We start from the raw sequence: 20,153 nt of genomic DNA, 5'->3' as shown, positions 1-20,153 counted from the left end.
TTCATGGGTACAACTACGCGTATATTTTTCCACAAGTCGTTATCACAACCTTTACGCCCCCCATCCCCCTGATATTATACACGACGGCAAATTGATCAACGCGAGAATACCTCTTTTTAGCCGCTTGGTGCTTGACAGTATTTCACCAATTAAAAGGCAGTCTTATTTACGTCATAAGTTTGTAAAAAAAAATAATTGTACATGTGGGAAAAAATATGTATTTCAATTAGTGTATTTAAAAACACATCGTTTATACTTTATACTTTTTTAAAAAGTAATAATTAAAATTAAAATGTTTTGATCGCCGTCTGTTTTTCTGGATCGGGAAAGATTTTACGATATTACGAGATCCATGAACAACAGATTCATGTGAAAAAAGAATTTTTTGCGTTCATGGGGACAACTCAAAAACATAATGACTGAAGTAGTCTGAAAATCCCATGTTATTCAAATGAAAAACAAAACGAGCTTACAGGCACATCTTCTAATTGGACTACAGCGCTCCGTTTTCGCACACATTTTTTTTAATTTATTTCAAACGTGTCTAGGGGGCGCACTTGTCGGAATTCGTCAACAACCCAAATAAGGACCACCCTAATATATATATATATATATACATATTATATGCACACACCGACCACGGAGTATGCAAATCTGTCCGACATGTGAGCTCGGCATAACAGAGTGGGTGAATCCCATCGCATGAATTCCATTACAGAGACATACAGGAATCCCAAACTGCTCGACACAATCGAGTACACGTAATATCGTTCGGCAAGGTGGGGAAAATTTTTACGGGAGGGTCATAATGTCGGTGTAAAAGCGCCGGTAAACGACCAGTTAAATCGGATGATAATACCGGTTAATGGTCAGAACGGTATTGTCATAAGCATAATACACCAAAACGGCCATTTACCGGTACATTTATTCTGTAGATGTATATAGGTATAACAAAGATGCAGAAAATTAAAGAATCGGGTGTATTCTCAAATTTCATAATAATAGTCTTTGAGGATAAAAAAAAAAAAAAGAAGAAAAGAAAAGTAATCTTTAAAGACCTCGTTTTCGAGCAAAAATGTCATCGGGCACGCTTATGCAAATTCAATCGCGTTCTCGTCTGTCCAATTCTTTAGTTTGTTTATTTGCATATTCCCAAGTGGTTCAGAATATAAGAAATTATACACGGTTTTCGCGGCAAAAAATTTTGTGAACCTGCTCTTTGAAAGGAAATTTGATTCGATAGTAACTGTTGAAATTCATGTACTCAGAATATGCAACTTTTTGTTAGATAAGAACCATTAATTACAGACAATTATGTTAATTAATGGTTACCGATTGAGGCGTTTAAACTTGTACAACATATAAGGCAATTCGCATTTTTTTAAACATGTTTCTGTATTAAAAACTGTAGAATTTTTATGTACCAGAGAAGATCCTGCGTTTGACATATTAGCATTAAAATCTTACAACCAGTTTTTTGGGATAAATACACTTATACAATGAATTTAAATAGGATGAAAATAAAATATAAACTTACGATCATATAGATATTCATTACGTATCGAAATACGTGTTTTTCAGAAAAGTTTATTGCTTTAGTCGCCTTTATATCGCTTTCACTGTGTGTTTACTATATTCTTGGTAAATTTTATTGATTAAACACTTGAATAAAATTACCATACAATTAGCTCAAGTTAAAGCTGAAATTTTGCTTTTGTACATTGCAAAATTGTAAAATTGACGGGTTCAGAGGTCCAAAAAGTCGGCCCTCCGAGATCTTACGGGATTTGTTCGGAATCCGACCTTCGAATTCGACAAATTTCAAATGAAGGGTTGAATATTCTGGGTTAAAGTTACAGAGGTGTTTATATATTGGAATCTGATCGATACAAATCTATTGTGTTATTTCCCCAGGGGATGAAAGCATCCGCCGCCGAGTACTGGCTCTTGAAAGAAGTGTCCAACTTGGATACATTCGGCCAAGAGATGTTCCACAGCAAATTCGCCTACAATGGTGTTTCAATGATCGGCGTGGGGCCCCATGGAATCACCGTATACCGCGGCTCGGACGAGGAGACCCAAAAGTGCGTATTCTAAAGAGATAATAACACGCGTCGACGTAACTTTCGAATTTGTTGCTTTGTAAGGTATCTTCGCTTCTTTGCCTCGGCTAGTAAATACTTATAACACGCAATAATTCATCCCCAATGATACTTTATTTCACCGCTAGAGGCAGCACCGTCCGCTTTCCACAGTTTTACTGCGATTCGGCATTAGCCGGCCGGAGCTCCACCGATAAAGAAGGAACACCTCATTTTATCCCCTGTAGATAAAACAATTACTTTATATATCTCACTTGGAAGATTTCTTTCTCGTCGAAACCCGCAAAAATATTTTTATCCAGTTGAATTACTGCTTCGCTGATCTACCCAGCAATTTCGTTTCAATGATTGAGATGGTCCTTTGCTTTTTGTTTCAGCATCCCGTACACGGCGATTCAAAGTGCCATGTCTCAACGTCGCATGTTTCATCTAGTTTACTTATCCCTTGACGGAGTGGAAACGTCGTTGAATTTCAAATTGGACTCGAGCCAATCGGCAAGTGGATTGTACAGGGCAATCACCGAGAAACATGCCTTCTATAGCTGCGAGACTGTCAGGAGCGCCGTTACTGCCCAGTTCATAAGAGACTTGAAGGTAATTTAAACTGTATATGTATAAGGCATATATTTTCATCTTTGAAATAGCCTGGTCAGATCAGTATTCTATCTACATTTTTCTTCTATTGAACAATAATAATACTAATAACTCGTTTGATTATAGGGAACAATTATTTCAATATTTAACGAGGATTCAACGCTGGGTAAAAAGTACGTCTTCGACATTCGTAGAACCTGTAGAGAGGTGTACGACAATGCTCGACGAGCTCTGTATTGCGAGGCAGCGAATATCAGTCTACCGGAAGAGAATCAGATCATAGATAGGCACGATTGCGGAGATTGCGCCAATCCTAAATGCAAGGTACTTCCATCGTGGCCACGCTTCTATCTAATTTAGTTTCTTTCAATTTGATGAACAATGCCGTGTGACTCTTATTTTAATCTATTTTTTCTCTTCTCAATTCACACAGGAATCACGCGAATGCTTGGCGAGACTTCTAGACGCGATGCTGTGCAGAATTTGTATGGATCGCAGTTTGGACACCGCCTTGTTTCCCTGCGGCCATGCCGTCGCTTGCTTGGAGTGCGCTAGACGCTGTTCACGTTGTCCCCTCTGTAGAGCAGACATCGATCACTGTCGTACAATTTATCTACCAATCGAATTGACCCACGTGGATAAACACAATTTCAAAATGTCCTCAGAAGTGGTCGGACCAACGTTCAGCGTCAAATCATCTCCAGAAGAAATGATCAGTGAGAGAATCATCACAAGTGATGACAACATCAATAACAATAATAGCAATATTTGAGAGCGCCGCGCAAGGCGTAGATTCAACGCCTTTCAAAAATTTGTTAGAATTTTCACATGCAGGATTGAGAGGATATATTGAGCGGACATGGTACAGCGTCCAAACACTTGGTGGGCAAGGTCTGTCGTTGTCATTTCCTGGTCAATTCGGGATACATGTTACCATTTTCTTTGAAAGAGAATAGACATCCGATCCTGTGAATTATTTTTTTTTTCATTGTAAAGCCTGATCATCGTCGGTTAGTTTTTGGTTAGAAGGGCAGCATTAAATTGACGAGGGAAATATACATTTTTTACAATTTCTTGACAGGGTCATTAAAAAATTGAATGCGTGAAATCAGGCGCGCTTATCTTCTCGATTTCGGAATATGAATAAAAACTGTACAAATACATTATATGTATATCGAATGACAATATTTTACCTTTATTTTGTGAGTTTTCGAATCTTACTGACTCAGTCTAATTTTCTAAGTTTAACGTGTCGAGTCCTCGAAAAATTAGGCAAAAAGTATCAGAGAAAAAAAAAACGGTCTAAAAAACGGCTTTTACTTTAGTTCACCTTTTTCTTGTCTCGTTTTTTCGGTACATCCCGCTTGAGGAATTATTTTTTAAGGAACATCTGTGTTTGTCTTTTCATTAAATCGTGGAGTAAGAGGAAAGGCTGCTTGAGGTAAGTTCACCAACTATAGAGTCCAAGCATTATTTGATTACACTCGATGATACATTCAAAGCTGTTTCAGATGCAAAATAAAATTTGATGTTTAAAACCAAAAAGTAGCGTACCATTTCACCTTTGAACTATAATGATTTAATGTAACGTGCAGTGTGATAGATTTCTACAAAAAACCAATTGAACTCCACACTTTTGCGAGATGTTGTTTATTGCCAACTGAACTATTGAACGTTGTGTATATTACTAGAAATTCGAACGAGATGACGCATATCTCTGTTAAGTGTTGAAAATATAATGTTTCAGTTTCTAGAAGTGTAATCACATCACGAATGGGCTCTAGAAATCTTCAAAGATAATATTCGCTAATAAAAGTGCTGTGAACAAAGAGGATATTGAATGAAAGGAAATAAGAAATTTATAAAATCATAAATACAGAACTTTTGTGGTATTTTTAAAAGTCATATAACTAAGATATCAGTGATAACAATACGATGAAAACGAACAAAAAATAAATAAAAATTAACTATACGAAAAAAAATATAATAATAATAATTAACAAAAAAAGAATTGCATAGTTATTAAGGGATTCTTATTTTAAAGTGATAAATGGACCAATGTTTTTTATTCATTACAATGTACAATACAATTTATTTCAGTGCCCTCAAATTCAGGGTCTTTCTTACAATTTACGTTTGTTTATTTTTTATGCTATTTTATTTTATCTTACTTATTCTGCGCTGAACTGAATCAGACGTGACCCCTAAGTGCGGAGGTTAAAGTTTTATCAGAGAAACTGACCCCTGGTAAATTTAATATACGTATACATAGGGCTTGTGTACATATAGATTGTAACACACGAATAAGCTGATAACTGAAGACCCGCAATTTCGATATTTTTAGTGATACATATGTTTAATACGGTAAAAAAAAGTTATAGTATTGTCTGATTTATATTATCAAAGTCTTGGACATAGTATGCAAGCGTCAATGATGTTATGATTTCAGTGAGTTTCCAGATTGTACAGGTCACTATATGCATATGCTATGAAGATATTTTTCTCGGTAATCTCAGGATTGCCTAATTATCTCTAATAAATAAATCTCCAAAAGAAGACGCACACAGACAACGTGATCCTAAACTATACAGATCTGGTCTTTTAATGTCGTTGCTATTGTTGATCGAGAATGATATGCATACAATTAGAGGTACTATAAAGAAAATAATGAATATTAATATAGAGTCCTAGATTCGTATATCTGACAACCATATCCTTGCAAGAGCAAAAAAGTTTGCTTCTATAGTAATTCTGTAAAGCCGATAACCTTCTCCACTTATTAAACATCCCGTATATGCTCAGGCACGGGTTGTTACCATAATATCTGTTCGTATGTATAAATGAGTAGCTCCGATAACCTCTTGGGAGGGGTCAAACGAGTAAAAGTCATAGGTTCACCAAATGTCAAATCCGATTTATATACCAGACTGGTCCACGATTGATAATTGTAAGAACAAGACATAATAAAAACCACAATACATTAATTCAATAATTGGATATTATAAATGCGTAGAAACAGAGTGTTGATTGAGATATGAAATTTTGTAGCACGTACACACGTTAATGTATCACGCCCTGACAATTTAATTATCGACGACAATCTTGACCTCAAAATTGAAAATTAATTTGCACAAATTCATATGAATATTGTATCCGTTGAGTGAAATTTCTGGCATTTCCTTCGTCACTTTTATGTTTCTATTTCCTTTTGGAAACTTTAAGATGACACTCTTTGTATGCACTTTTCAACTTTTAGCCTAAGTCAGTTTACATATATATCTTATTGTGTTTTTACGTTTATTTTATCATTTCTGTGAAGTGTTTCAAGGAATTAGAATTTAAGATTCATGCCGATATCAAAAACCTAACGATTTGTTAAGTATGCGTGCGAGTGTGAGAATGGTCGAGCAACACAGAGAGAAAATAAGGGAGCGAGTGAGAAAGAAAGAAAAAAGAGAGAAGAAGTGAGACAAGGCAATTGTTATAGTCAGACATCAATGCAATGTAAACTTAGTCTGTAACTATTTATAAGGCATAATAATAATAATAATGTTAATACTGTTCAATATTCATTTGTATTCACATGCAACCGAGGTGAACATTCAATTATGATTGCCTCGGGTAATAATTTTTTTTTTCCTTTTTTTTTTTCCCTTGATATAAGCAATTAAGCATGTCCATACAGTTAAAGAAAACATATTATATCAAGTATAAAGTATCGTTACATATACGATTGCAATTTGCAACACTAGCGAAATAATTCAATGCAATTTTTCGTTTTTAGTCCGTTGTCATTCAAATTACTACACATTATTAAACTTTGCAGAATCTCATCCCTGAGTACCAATGATAATAATGGACAGAGAATGAGTTTCGGGATATTTCTTTCTTCGGGGCATGAAGCAAGTTGTTTGTATAATTGTATCGGTACTGCAATTATCAAGTAACTTGTAACTGCTGAGAAAGTCAGTACCAATGTTCTGCAAACATGGTAATTGGTCCGATAATATGTAGTTCCAAAGTTTATCACGATGATTATTTGATGACTGGACTAAAATTGAAGTCCTCCCATCCCCCAACCCAATTCCCTCCCTTTACCCAAAAAAATGTTTGTACTACTATTGTGTGTCTATTCAGCAATGATAATATAAATATAATAATAATAATTAAATACCTAATAATGAATTTTTGTGATTATCTCTCTGTATAGAAGACATTGGAAGGAAAAAACGAAAAGACAAAAAAAATCTTGTAGTTTGTATCTCTGTATTGTAGTAAAAACGGAGAGTCATCAGGATTAATTATTTGCAAAGAGTATTTTGAAAGTATTTTCAATTATTTTTTAGTATTACCATTAAAGAAGGAAGAAAATTAAATTTAAAAAAAAAAGGTATTAACACCACATCCTTGGTGGTATAAACGAACGAAAACACCTTATGTATGCGGGCATAATACCGTGTACTATGTTTCTTGAGATGATGATGATGATTAAATACAAATTATCATTGAAAAAACGTTAATATTCAACTCATTTATGAACCCACACACCGCTTCCTCATTTTTCCATCAAAACATGTACAGGTAAAATACTTGGTTTTGTGCTAAAGGAATTCAAGTTTTACTCGTTTCTCGACGTGACGTAAAAAGAAGTTGTATTCGTCATTAACTAGTTGAGAAAAGCAGCTATGAATAAATTTCCTTTCAAAATCAGTAAATATTGTAATTAAGTTAACATCGTTCTTAGAGGTACTACATACATACTTGATAGTGGTACGAAATGCGTATACAACACACGAGTGGGGAATTTCAGCTGAAAAAATAATAGCACTGCCAACGAGAGTTATTCTCTCGTTTGCCAAGTACCTGTGCTAAAACAATCAATACCGAAAGAAGGAACGAAATCGCGAACGAGACATTCGATCAGTGTATATTAACGAGGTCGCGACACGTCGGCGAGACGACGGGTGTGTGGAAAAAACGAATTTGATATAAGATATTTCGAAATATCGCGCGCCGGGTAAGAGTGGCGCGTTTCATCGCTCCGTGAGCTGCGCGAGGATGCGCAAAGGCCTCCGATTGGCCGATTAGTCTGCACTGTCATATGATGGACTTGCGTGGCATCATGGGACGCGAATCGGAATTTTACAACATGGCTGCCGAATGAGATCAAAGTTGCGGTGCTACACATTAGGAAAAATGTATTTTTCTTAGCCTCTGTAAAGATAAAATAAGCATAATTACGTATAAATTGATAAAAGACGCGTTAAACGTTGAGCCGAGGGTGCGTCGGTGATCTAAATATGATTAAATCTGTGTCTAATAGTGAGTTGAAGGTGACACCCCGCAATACTGTATGGAGTTCGGGAACGTATGGCAGAGACTAGGGGCCGAGATAAGAGGGCCCTGGTTCTCCTAAACGTTTTACGCTTCTCGGCTAACCTTCGCGAACTAATTAGCGATGCTGTGCGCGTCCCATGTGATTCGCTAAAACATCAAAAACGTAAGTGAAGTCGCCCCTAACAAAGACCTACCTCATCCGCGGCTCGTGCGTATTTCGGAAGGCATCCGCCAGTGTGCAGCCGAATTGAGTGGGAATACGTAGCGAATACCTTATTTCCCGCCTCCGTCACCCCCGATTTCACTTCGAAAGTGGTGGAAAAAACTCGCGACAACCCTCGCGGCAATCGCGGGCGTATATCTCGGCTTCCAAATCGCGTTATCTGCTCGGAACGATCAAAAGTTCCCACCATTGTGCGCCGCCTGCCTCCTCTCAAAACTAGTTCGCTGTCGTTTTCATTACGGGTTTGTTCGACCTGCTTCTTCTCTTATTCCCCTCCTGCGAAGGTTATCCTCTCCTCGGCGAGGCTGCCGATCGCGTTTTTCTTTCGACACGGAATGCCACTCGTTTTCGGTACGTCGTACGGGGAATGGGGTCACAGCTGCACCCAAATAAACTCATTTGCATACAATGAAACCAGACTTCTATCCTTCCTCTAGCTGCCACTTCGAAATAGAAGAGTTCTCCAATCGAGGCTTATGCTTTTTCTAGAAAAACTAGCCAAACTGCCGAACCCTCAATGCCAATTCGCAATATCGCGAATTCATCCTTACCCATGAATATACTGCACCATTATTTATTTGTCACTCTCTTACCTTGTCTATGCAAATTAACAGCACCACATCTCGTTTGTTCAGATGCCTCTTCCGACGTGAGTGTTAATTGAAACTGGATACACCAACTCTCACATACTCTCTCTTGTCAGTTATTCTCTTCTCTGTACCCTCCTAGAACAATCTCTGCGTACATGCTCAGTTTGTCCAACATGTTTGCCAATCAAATTTGTTCTATTATTTTCAATCGGTTTTTTCACACTTAAATTACCCGTTCCAAAATTCCCTTAGATTGCGAACCAATATTTGTCGTTTCAAGTGCGTCATGCTTCCTGCACGGTTATACCGAACAAACTTCAACCAATTTACTTTAGTAAAATCTATTCTTTACTGCTTAGGCTTTGCTTTTGATGTCACGACAGTAAAAGCGTCGTATAATGATGAATTTACATTTTGCAGAATTGAAACCTATGCTGGTTAGTCGCTTCAGATTTTGTTAAGAAGATAATAAGCGACGAGAAGTGAAAAAAAAAAACTCAATGGTTTCCTGACATGATGGAAAGCAAGTTGTATGTGAAAAATGAGCCGGGACTAGAGGGGCAATCGCTGGTGAATCCGGCCTGCGTGTCACTGATGTCAGACGAGGGGGGAGGACCCAGGATTTGTTTTGTTTGCGGAACCCTGGGTCACAGTGAGCAATACTGGCTCAGAGTAAAACCCAGTATAGGCGCTTCGCCCAGCGAACCATATTTTCCATTTTTGGAGTCTCACGAACCGCCGGCTGGCTACAGAGGCGAAGGGGTTAGGAGCGGCGCCATAAAAGTCTGTAGTCTCTGCTACGCTCTACTCTTGCAGCAATGGGACAGCTACGAGAGAGACGCCAGGCCCCACAACCAGAGGGTTTACTGGCTGAAGCGGTGCGACGGAGGTCCTTTTACTGGAGCAGAAATGGCACTCCAGGGGGAATACGCGGCGCAAGTTTTGGGGCTCACTAACGAACAGCCGACGACGCAGACAAGGCAGGAGAGTCGGCCGGTCGGCGTGTCCCCAAGATTACTGCCAAATTCCCCCTCGCCCAGAGTCGAACAGTCTAGACCACCGTCTAATTCCGTTGAACTGCAAAGGCCACATTCTAACGCTGCCGAATCGTCGAGACATCTTGAACAAGCAAGACTGACCATGGAGTCACCTCATCAAAGACTACAGTCACCGCATCAGAGGCTACAGAGCCCTCGACAAGTCGTCGATGAAACTAGACTCTCCAACGAGGCAGCATTAGATTTAAGACATGCTCCCAGAAGCTCGCCAGCACCGCAACCTAGTCTACCACCTCAACCGCAAGGTAAATATTTATCGTGTAATCAGAGAGAGGGTGAGAGAGTCCGTATCAGAAGAACGCATCTTCAATATTTACTCTTTAGGCATAGATAGTGATAATATGTTATAGAAATATTTTATATGCGCTACCAACAGCCGCTTTTTACTCGCTTAGACTCGGGTGTCGACCGACTGATCCTTGAATCAGGCAATCAGTTGAGTTTCCAAAGAGTTGAAGAATATGTATGTGTATTCACAATCCGGAGTAATGAAAACAGAATATTCTGATCAGATCCTTCTTTGAAAATAGTCATTACCGAATGAAACATGATCAATGTTTGTGAATTCGAAAAATTCCTGATCCAGTCGAGTAGCGTAAGACTCAGAATTGATTGGTTAGATGAAAAGGTTGGTGAGTCAAAAATAAAATGTACAAAGATAAAAGAATGACAGAATTTTAACTTGCAACTTTGTTTCACGTCTGAACTTTGCAAATTTACATAAATTATCTGCTGGAGTAGGCGTGAAGTGAATTGATTTACATAACCAATTTGTTGGCCTAATGTAGTGGGAAAAAAGTTTTTTCTTTCGTTATTTTTGCACTTTTAGGATTTTTTCTCAATTTTTTGTCGCATTCGCAAAATATTCTTGTATTCAAAGAAAAGTCCACTCTTGCACCCAGTTATTTGAGTGAGTGAGAAATGCATATTTTAATCACTGTTTTGAAATTTTGGTTATGGATATTTACACCTATTTAAATACACGGTAATTAAATTGCTAGTTCAATCAGGATGGTGCTATAATTAAAAAAAAGGGGTAGCTTTTGCACACTGACAAGTACAGTTTCAGGTTACAGTCGTCGACATCCTGTGCAATATTCTTGAATTAAAAATCAACAGATGAATTGTGCAAACATAAATTGGCTTGGAATGTTGCAATTATAAAGGTGATACTAACTGCAAGCTAGTGTTTGCACAGCGGTAACCACGCCAAGAAACTTTTTATTAATTGGTCACGAAAACTCTGTATAATATTTTGTAACAAACGAACACAGCCTCATGGTTAATTTTTATGCTAATAATTGATTTCACCTCTAACATTTACCGAACATTATCATTTGCAAACCTTGCATCATCGTTACATGTGTTGCATGCTCCATCGGACTGTTGTGTTTACACTTAACTGTAAACAATGATGCAATAGTAAATTTAAAAAAGCATAGATTAAGCCCCCCTCCAATGTCATAGAAATATCTGTAACACAAGTTAGCAATAAATATCTCTTGGCACTAGCATCTGTTACGATATTTTCTAACGTAATGCCAACTTTGCGTTTATTGACATTAAACTATCATTTTTGGCGCAGGTGAAAAAATTAGAAAAAAAAAAAAAGTAGAAAATTTCTATTGCTCCAGTAAGCCAATGTCTCACATCTGTCGATATCTATCTATGTATATCTAGTTGAGCAAAAATTTCCCACTTCTTGATCGACCTCTTCACTTTAATTGGGTCTTTATCTGAGGTCAAGCAAACTTTTATTTCTTTTTTCCCCCTCTTTGAAACCTCTTTCATGAGAGAGAGAGAGAGAGGGAGTGCATCGTACAAAGAAACGGTTTGTTTACTTCATCCAAGCGGAATGACCCAGGTCCTAGAATACAACTGCGCCATATCGATTTTGGTAATCAGTTGTTTCTCTTGATTTTTTTTTTTTTTTTTAACGATATCAAAAAACGAATTGGTCTACACTTTTGATATCTCTTGGTTTATCATCTGGCTTACGTGTACGTTGCTCACTGTGACGCAATCTATTACATCCTTGTAACTCTTTTAGTCTCGTATGTCACAGTTGATGATATTCATATTTCAATATTTCCAATCATTGCCAAAGTTTGCGAGTTTTAAAAACTGGTTGAGTGGATGAAGAAACAAATATAACGCTATGAATTCTATTATTGATCCAATTACCTGAATTAGTAAACTTTATCATCTCTACCTATAAATTTTCACACCATTATACTTTGAGCGACGTGAAGTTAATCGTTACCTACTGAGAACTCTTGCTCTTCAGCATTAATATGGTTCAATTTCTTTGGCATGCAATATCTGCTGGCGATAAATACACAGCTACGGGTTCATTTAAATTGGCCTTAGCCTGTTGCATTTTTTTTCTTTCGTTTTCCCGCTCCTTTTATTTGTGGTGATGTGATAACTCATACATACGAATTAATTCTTATTCGTAGACCAACAATTATACAATAACTAATGAAAGGCTTCGACCCTGTGGTTCAACGAGGTTGAAGTTAGTAACGTTAATGTAATGAAATATTGGGGCCATAATCACTATTTTCTTAGTTGTACAATGATTTTTAAAGAACTCAGATTGCGAAATATTTGTGCCTTTTGTTTTACTATGGTTTACTGAATTCCAAAATAGCAAAATAACGGTTCTTTGTCAGAATAAATCGTTACGATAACTTTACTAACTTCAATCTGATGAGCTTTATTGCTAGATAAGAAAATGTGTTGCTACAGTTGTCATTATCTAAGGAAAACATAAAACGGTTAACACATTATTTTTCATATTTCATCTACCTGCTTAGAAAACGGCAGAAGCTAGAATATTTGGCTCAAAAACACAAGTATTAAATAACTATATCGTTTGGTCTCAATGTTCAGAGATGTGACAAAAAAATTTTACACGAGGCAAAGTGTAAATTGTGTTTAATCGACTAAATTGAATGTTGATTTAAACAATGTTGGAAAGTAAATAGTACATACGCTAGCAGGTTTGCGTTTTATATTTTAGATCATATTCTATGATAGAGTTATTATAAAAGCAGTTAGTTTGCAATTAGTTGATCATCTTCGACGGATTATATGCATACTTAACATTAATTTTTATCATTTCAGCTATCTATAGTGGCGGATCGACGTCCAGCGTCGGCACTGATATATTAGATTTATCAATGCCTGACAAAAACTCAGTGACCGAAGTCTGTTACGTTTGCGGAGATGAATACAAGAGAGGTTCCCTAAGCCACATTGCGGCCAAGCCGCTGCCGACTCCTCCACATCCTGCTACCAGCCCGCCACCATTTTTTCCATCACTAATGCTTCATCCAAGACCCAGCAGAAGTCGGCCAATGGACAGCGCTGGACGAGTGCAGGTAAAACCAGTGTCAATCGTGAAAGACATGAATTGCTTCGAGATAAGATAAATTCCTCAAATAAATACGTTCCCAAGCAAGAATGAATACGTGCAAACGTAATTCTTATTATTTTCACAGGCTTGCTCGGCGTGTCAGAATCACCTTTTATTGCAATGGAAAGCTTACACCCGACAGGGTGTACCTCACGGGGAGAGAAATTACGCGCTGAGAAAACGACACGCTCCTGCAGTCGACACTACGACATTCATATGTTATACGTGCGCCCTGGAATATCCGTCGTCAAGTATAAGACTTTTGTACTGCTGTTCAAATCCGGAAAAGGAAGCCTATTTCCCATTCATATGTTCTTTGAGGCCACCACCTGGTGCAAGTCCGATAAGTCCTCAAGGCATGGTGCAAGTTTGTTCTATTTGCTACAAGGCCATTCCTCAGAAACAGCAAGTTTTCGGAGGCGACAATCACGATGGGCAGCAACATCCCGCCGCTATTATTTCACAACAAAACGATCTCAGGCAGCAAGGCAAGTATTTTTAATGAAAAAGCGTACATTTTTATTCGGCGTTGATTCACCTCGGATTCACGCAACACTTTTATCTGGGGTATTAAATTTGTTTCATCGTTTCCCTTTACAGGTCTGTCACCAAGGCCGGCTGTCCCAAAATCACCAGCTAATTCTGCGGGAAGCGACATCCGTTTTAAGCCATATGATTTAAACAAATCAAGCGCTGTTGCAAACAAACAGCGTAGCATTAACATAAAAAATACCACGTCGAGGCAACGAAATTCTCCTAGCAATGGACCGGCAGAAAACGGCAATGTTGCGCCGGGACAAAATTATCGGTGCTACATTTGCGAAAGGCTCTATCCTCGAAATCACATGGAATGGTAAGATTCCTTGGTTCTTCTGGATATGATACATTTTTTGTATTATTGTCCAATTACTGGCACAAAGTTCGATCATTCAGCCGGAAATTTTGTATTCTGATCGCATAAATTCAATTTACGAGACGTAAAACAAATTAAAAAATAAAATAGATGATGCAGGCCGATGACGAGTCATTTTTCTCGCGTTTTTTATGAAAATTAATGCTTGAACCTTATTACAATTTATACGAAGTGAAATTGTGAATCAATTTTTCTTTAATCTAGAATTTTAGTTCCGTTTAAAATAAGGCTGTATTATTGTCAGTTTTTTCAAGTGTCATTCACCAATTGACAAAATCGTTCCTGTTAATATCATGATAAAGACTTTATCAATCTACAGTCAATAGTTTGCATCAATTTATTCATAGGATAATGTTTATGCAATTAGGTTATCGACTAGTCCGGAAGGCATGAACTCCCATGCAATGCATTTTCCGTGTCTAAGAGGAATGGCACGTACTTCCGAAAATGCGTGCATGGACAGTCACGGACGTGTCTTGGCATGTAGTCAGTGCGTCAATCACCTATCTCAGCAGTGGGAGAGCATGGATGCCGAACGAGTTCCATTAGAACGTCGGAGGTGATGAATAATCCCATTTTAATTCGCTTCTCTGAAATACTGGCAAATTTTATGCATAATAAGTTTGTTGCAAAGTAAGTTTTATTTGAATTTACGATTCTCGCAATTTGGTCTGTAACTTAAAATAACAGGTTCCACGAAACTTTCGTTCTTTCTCACATATATTGTGTATCTATTTCTTAAAGCGAGCTGTTTATCGAAGTAAAAATGTAGTTATTTGTTAATCTGGTGACCATTTGAGGTTTTGGTAATTCTGTATTTATTGCTGATGTTTGAAAGCTACATGTGTATAAAGTATTTATGGAGGAACTGATTAAAACAAAAGGTATTTTTGATTCTTTTAGGTATGATATTCCTAGCCCACATCCAAACGGAGATGTTGGTAGATCGATAGCAACACCGCCAAGTTTGAGTTCAGATAGAACATTCAGCAGCATTCCCGGGACGTCGAGTAGTTCGATCTACTGTTTTCTGTGCGGCCTACACAGCGATCTCACCTTGGCAAGGGTTCTATACGGGCGACCTCAGGGTCGAAACGCACCGTTCTTTCCTGAGCTTTTGCGCCATCAGTCACCTCTGAACGCCGAACAGCTGAGGGAAGACGGCTCAGCGCTAGTCTGTACATTTTGTTATCATTCTCTGCTCGACCAGTGGCGAAAATACGAGAGTTTGTCGGGCGGACAGCAAATTAACACTGCCGAGAGGCAGTACAATACGCATGATTACTGTTGCTTCGTTTGCGGTATTACGACTTATCGGAAACGCGTCAGAGCGCTTCCTGTTAAAGACTTTGCCTTTCTGAAGAACCACAGACAGCCCGAGAAGAGCTTGTTATTGGAAAATGGTGACTTTGCCGTCGTTTGTCTCGATTGTTATGAGACGTTACGGACGCAGAGCCTCGAGTACGAAAGATGGGGCTTGCCTGTCGATAAAAGAGAATATAACTGGATCGTTCAACCACCGCCACCTGAAAATGGTCCTGATGCAGCTGTCGCCAGATTGCCATCGGGAGAAAGATCTGAAAAAGTGGTAAATTATTTTTTTTCTTTTTTCTACAGTTTATAGTGTATCATCATTTAAAGTTTATTTTCGTGATTCGAAAAAATCACGTTTATATTTTGGAAATTTTGTTTCTCGTCCCATTAGATAACTCAAATACCGTATTTTCAAACCTAAAAGTAGCAAGTCAACAAGAGCACAAGTGAAATCGTGTGAAATTTTGACGTGCTGATCATGTTTCACGTGTTTCATGTGAATTTGGTAGGTGTTGCAATTTCAAGCGTTTTTCTTGCTGTGTTACAGGTGCCGCAGACGCTTGCAACAAGGCCGGTGAGGAAAAACTGTTCACCTAAGGCGCCCGACAAGAAAGTTCCGGGAAAGTTGCCAGAAAAAGATCAAGGTAAGTGACATCAAATCAAAATTTTACATCACATTTTGAATTTTTGATTTACTATAATGATGATGTTCCAACGCTTGAATATGTATAAGCATCGGCAATGCATGGGTCGAAATTTTGGATACCTAAATCGGAGCGAACATTGCTAGAATATTTAGCAAAAAGGCTACCGGCAATACCGTATTCCGTGAATATCCATTAGTTTGCTATAACATTTTCCCAACCAAACCGAAACGCAGAATTATAACGAAACGAAGACGATATTTGAATGTGTTGAGTAGAGCAACGACTTTTTCTAGACCAAATATGCGATATTTATCATTGTACAATTTTTTAGTACACAATGTGCCATGATCAAATCCTCGTGTCAAATGACGCGGCGATAAGACTTTAAGAATAAAAAAAGTAAAAAAGAAATCAAAAGACGAAAATTTAGATAAACATCATTCTCGAGGTATATGCTTAGGATTTAATTGCCCATGTAGGTCACGTTGGATAAATTTAAACTGTCCTAATTTATAACGCATGAATCGAATGATAGTAACAGTAGTAAAGAGGTGTTATTAAACGGAGTGAAAAACGTTGCAATACCTTATCACAGGCAGTGGAATGCTAGGAATTGATAAATTTTCCAACTTGCCCCGTATCGGCTCTAATTTTCAAAGCAGTTGTCACAAAATTACAACTTTTGGACAGAAAACTTGAATCATTCCTTCCATATATTTCCTTCCTTGGAAATAAATGAAAAACTGGCAAGTATTTAACGTCACAGTTTTCAATACTCGATCGAGTTTGAGTTTACCGATAACCGTCATTGATTCGCAATATCCTCCATCGCTAAATTTCGTCGTGAACGTTACGCAAAAGCGGCGCGATGATTGATCAGTCCAAAATCGGCCGCAGTTTGAAACCCACCAAACGTAATTCGACTCTTTCATCAACAGACTTCTTTATCTAAAAGTGACGTAAAGTTCGAATGTCCCGATATGCCTACATACATAGATTCTATGCTCGTTCTATCCGGGTTTTCGTCATTCTAATTTCCCTTCCGGAATTTCGCCTCTCTTCCCGACTATAACGTTACTTTTCTCGGAACGAAATTAACTCGGGAAAGTTTTAAAACCGTGAAGAGGTCTGAGGGACTTGTGGCATATACATATATATTTCATGCACGCGGCACTTTTTAAATTAAAACGTTATTCCGACAAAGAAGTAGGGAAAGGGGCGGGGGGGGGGGGGGGGGCGAAGAAGGGAAATGCGAGCGGCGACGTTTCTCGAAAAGCTGGTATACGAAGGAAGAGGACCAAAGGGAAGAAGGCGAGGGGTGGCACCGTCAAGTTGCAGGTTGTTGAAGGCGCGGGAAAATCTCGCGGGGAGGGGGGGCAGGTCTAATATTTGCCAGACCCACGGTTATCTCCTCGTATTTCAACGCTATCTGTTCGTTCCAGCGGCACAGCCACATTGCCTGGTACCCATACTTATACCCACTACACTTTGGTTAAACTTCAGAAGCTTCCGCGTTCGCTCCAGTCCAACCCCCTTCCCCCGATTCTATCCCATGTGCAAGGGAAATTTACCCTTATATTATCATTATATACGTAGCCCGTTCGCGAACAAATTTACCCATTCGTTTCTGTCCCGTAAGAAAAGAGAATAAGTATACGTGGATGTGCGAGAAAAAGAAAAGTAAGGAACGGATTTTTAGTTTCCAAATCTTTGCAGCTGATGTACATATTTGTGCAAGCGTGTATTATATGTACGGAATTTCCGAAGAAAGAAAAACAGCGAATATACATGAATAACGTGTATTGTTATCATATTTTATATTTAACGAGGAACGGAAAAGTTTTTTTTTTTTTCAAACTCATATTTGAAATGTTAGATTTCGTTTGTGCAGCGTGTGTAAAATGCCCGTATTTCTGAACAGTGCGGTAAAACGACGCTGGCGCATGCGCTTGGCTGAAATTCTCAATTTTACACACTAGGGATTTCTTGGCGCATGCGCACTTCCCGATAACTCAACTTCACGCATCGCCAACGACGTCATTGGGCTGAGTTCAACCTGAAGATCGCGCGCTTAGGTTAGGTTTCATGAAGTCGGATCTGTGCCTTTGAACCTTTTCATTGCTCGTAATCCACTTTTTTTTGAATTATTATATTACATTAGTTTGCTTCTTGAATTAAACTCTCCTCTACCGATACTGAAAAAAAATAACACGTGCCAGACGTGAGGATAGGTGATATATCACTCGTATTTAGAACGGTCACGTTTGCGGCTCACGCTGCAAACTTCGCGCTCGTCGGAAATCGCTCACTTTCCGCACTTGTGACGCAATACACTGTTGCTTCTCCGTCTCATTTTCAATCTCTGCAGTATATTTGTTTCTTTTCATACGCGTATAAATTTACTCACCCTTTGCCGTAAAAACTTCTGAAGAAAACTCAATACGCTGTGTAATTCGATGCGTGATGTCTAAGAACTGAAGCGTTTCCTGCCCTCCACGGTGCAGAAGATTCTATACGATAGAAACCTTCTTTGCACCGGCATTCGATACTCTTTAAAATTGTAGTAGATAAGGAATCGTCGGTGTTTTAATCATCGACCACTTCTTTTATGTCCACACTATGCTCTCGCGTGATATTCTGCAGATACAACGTTGAAATTATCCTATCAAAATTCTCAATGCATAAATTTTGCCCAAACGAAAAAGAGGAGAAAAGTTACACTGGGTCAAAATGTGCTGTAGAAAAAGTTTCGGGCAATTTTCTCCCGTCGTTCAGGGGTAAAGATTTCCTCGCCATTTTTTTTTGTCCTCTCTCTTTTCTTTTGTTTTCACTCTCTCCTTCTTTGCTGTGCGTGAAATATGATAAAAAGGAATATGACGTACGGTAGAAGGAGAGGCGAAATTTTCTTCTTACATATACCTATAGCTGAGCCTGAACGAGGGAGATATGATATATATTTTTTTTTTTTTTTTTTCTCGCAGAAATTTTTAGATGGAGTAATTTTCGCAGCCACGGCGCGTTCTCATCGTCACATTACATATATTTATACATCACACTGTCCTCACATTCTGCAATTGCGACGATGAAAGTTTTCGGGATGCTTTACTGAAGGTTTTTGGCGGAAGGATAAACGAAAAGTATACAAACCAGTGACGTCTCATTAAGGTATCTTATCTTTTCACGGCGAAAATTGATGGTGTTGCTTACCATGGTTACATTCATCGGTTTATTATAGGTATTTTATACTAAAATGTTTCAGGTTAGGGAAATATTGTTATTATTATTACTTTTAATTTTTTATTTCTTCGTTGCAACAAGATCTAAACGTTAGTCTTTCCTGAAATAAAAAATTTTCTACATTTTTAGACCTCGTCAAACGACAGGAAAAAAAGGGCGGGAGGAAGGGGGGGAGGGGTGGAGGTAGAAAAACTTCGTTGCCCTAATTTAAAAAAAGTCTAATGCATAAATGTATGTACATATCAAACTGTGCAACACATCATCGGAGCGACTAAAACTGCCAGTATAGTATATTATGTTACTTGACGCGGCTGATACGGCAATTTGTGTAATTCCGTTGTTATCCCAAGGCACCGAAACGTCCCAGTGAGATAACGCGAAACACCGTTGTCGTATGTAACCTTATTAAACATTATACTGCACACGCCTGAATTCATACGCAGCGTTACCTCTTAATTTCACACACTAATTAATAATTACACGACACTGATGCAGCGCGCGGCACTTAATTATACGCCTCGTTTATACGCGTAAATACATAATTGCGTAATATTTTTAGGAGAGGGGCGGCGGGAAAAAAGAGAACCGAGCACATTGCAACTGTGTAAACGTGTAATGAACCTTGTATAATTTCTTCGCTCAAAAGCTTGGCAATCAAGTGAGACCAAATAAATAAACAAATAAATAAATAAATAATTGAACGATGTACTATTTAAT

General features: G+C 38.3%; 2 protein-coding genes across 2 annotated transcripts in view; both read left to right on the top strand.

The window, feature by feature from the left end:
* Window positions 1-7,216, top strand: part of LOC124300996 (E3 ubiquitin-protein ligase MYLIP) — a 139,520-nt gene extending 132,304 nt beyond the window's left edge. The window contains exons 4-7 of the mRNA XM_046755571.1: window positions 1,915-2,084; window positions 2,480-2,696; window positions 2,823-3,020; window positions 3,130-7,216. Coding sequence (XP_046611527.1) covers window positions 1,915-2,084; window positions 2,480-2,696; window positions 2,823-3,020; window positions 3,130-3,468 — 924 coding nt within the window. The 3' untranslated portion in view covers window positions 3,469-7,216. The remainder of the gene's footprint in view (window positions 1-1,914; window positions 2,085-2,479; window positions 2,697-2,822; window positions 3,021-3,129) is intronic.
* Window positions 7,217-7,819: 603 nt separating this feature from the next.
* The window catches only part of LOC124300995 (uncharacterized), a 69,973-nt gene continuing 57,639 nt past the window's right edge, over window positions 7,820-20,153 (top strand). The window contains exons 1-8 of the mRNA XM_046755569.1: window positions 7,820-8,196; window positions 9,267-10,149; window positions 13,034-13,290; window positions 13,411-13,813; window positions 13,926-14,178; window positions 14,606-14,797; window positions 15,142-15,826; window positions 16,100-16,196. Of these exons, the coding sequence (XP_046611525.1) occupies window positions 9,360-10,149; window positions 13,034-13,290; window positions 13,411-13,813; window positions 13,926-14,178; window positions 14,606-14,797; window positions 15,142-15,826; window positions 16,100-16,196 (2,677 nt within the window). The 5' untranslated portion in view covers window positions 7,820-8,196; window positions 9,267-9,359. The remainder of the gene's footprint in view (window positions 8,197-9,266; window positions 10,150-13,033; window positions 13,291-13,410; window positions 13,814-13,925; window positions 14,179-14,605; window positions 14,798-15,141; window positions 15,827-16,099; window positions 16,197-20,153) is intronic.

The sequence above is a fragment of the Neodiprion virginianus genome, chromosome 3 (assembly GCF_021901495.1).
Source record: "Neodiprion virginianus isolate iyNeoVirg1 chromosome 3, iyNeoVirg1.1, whole genome shotgun sequence".
In the NCBI taxonomy this organism is placed as follows: domain Eukaryota; kingdom Metazoa; phylum Arthropoda; class Insecta; order Hymenoptera; family Diprionidae; genus Neodiprion; species Neodiprion virginianus.
This window is presented reverse-complemented; position numbering and strand designations above follow the sequence as displayed.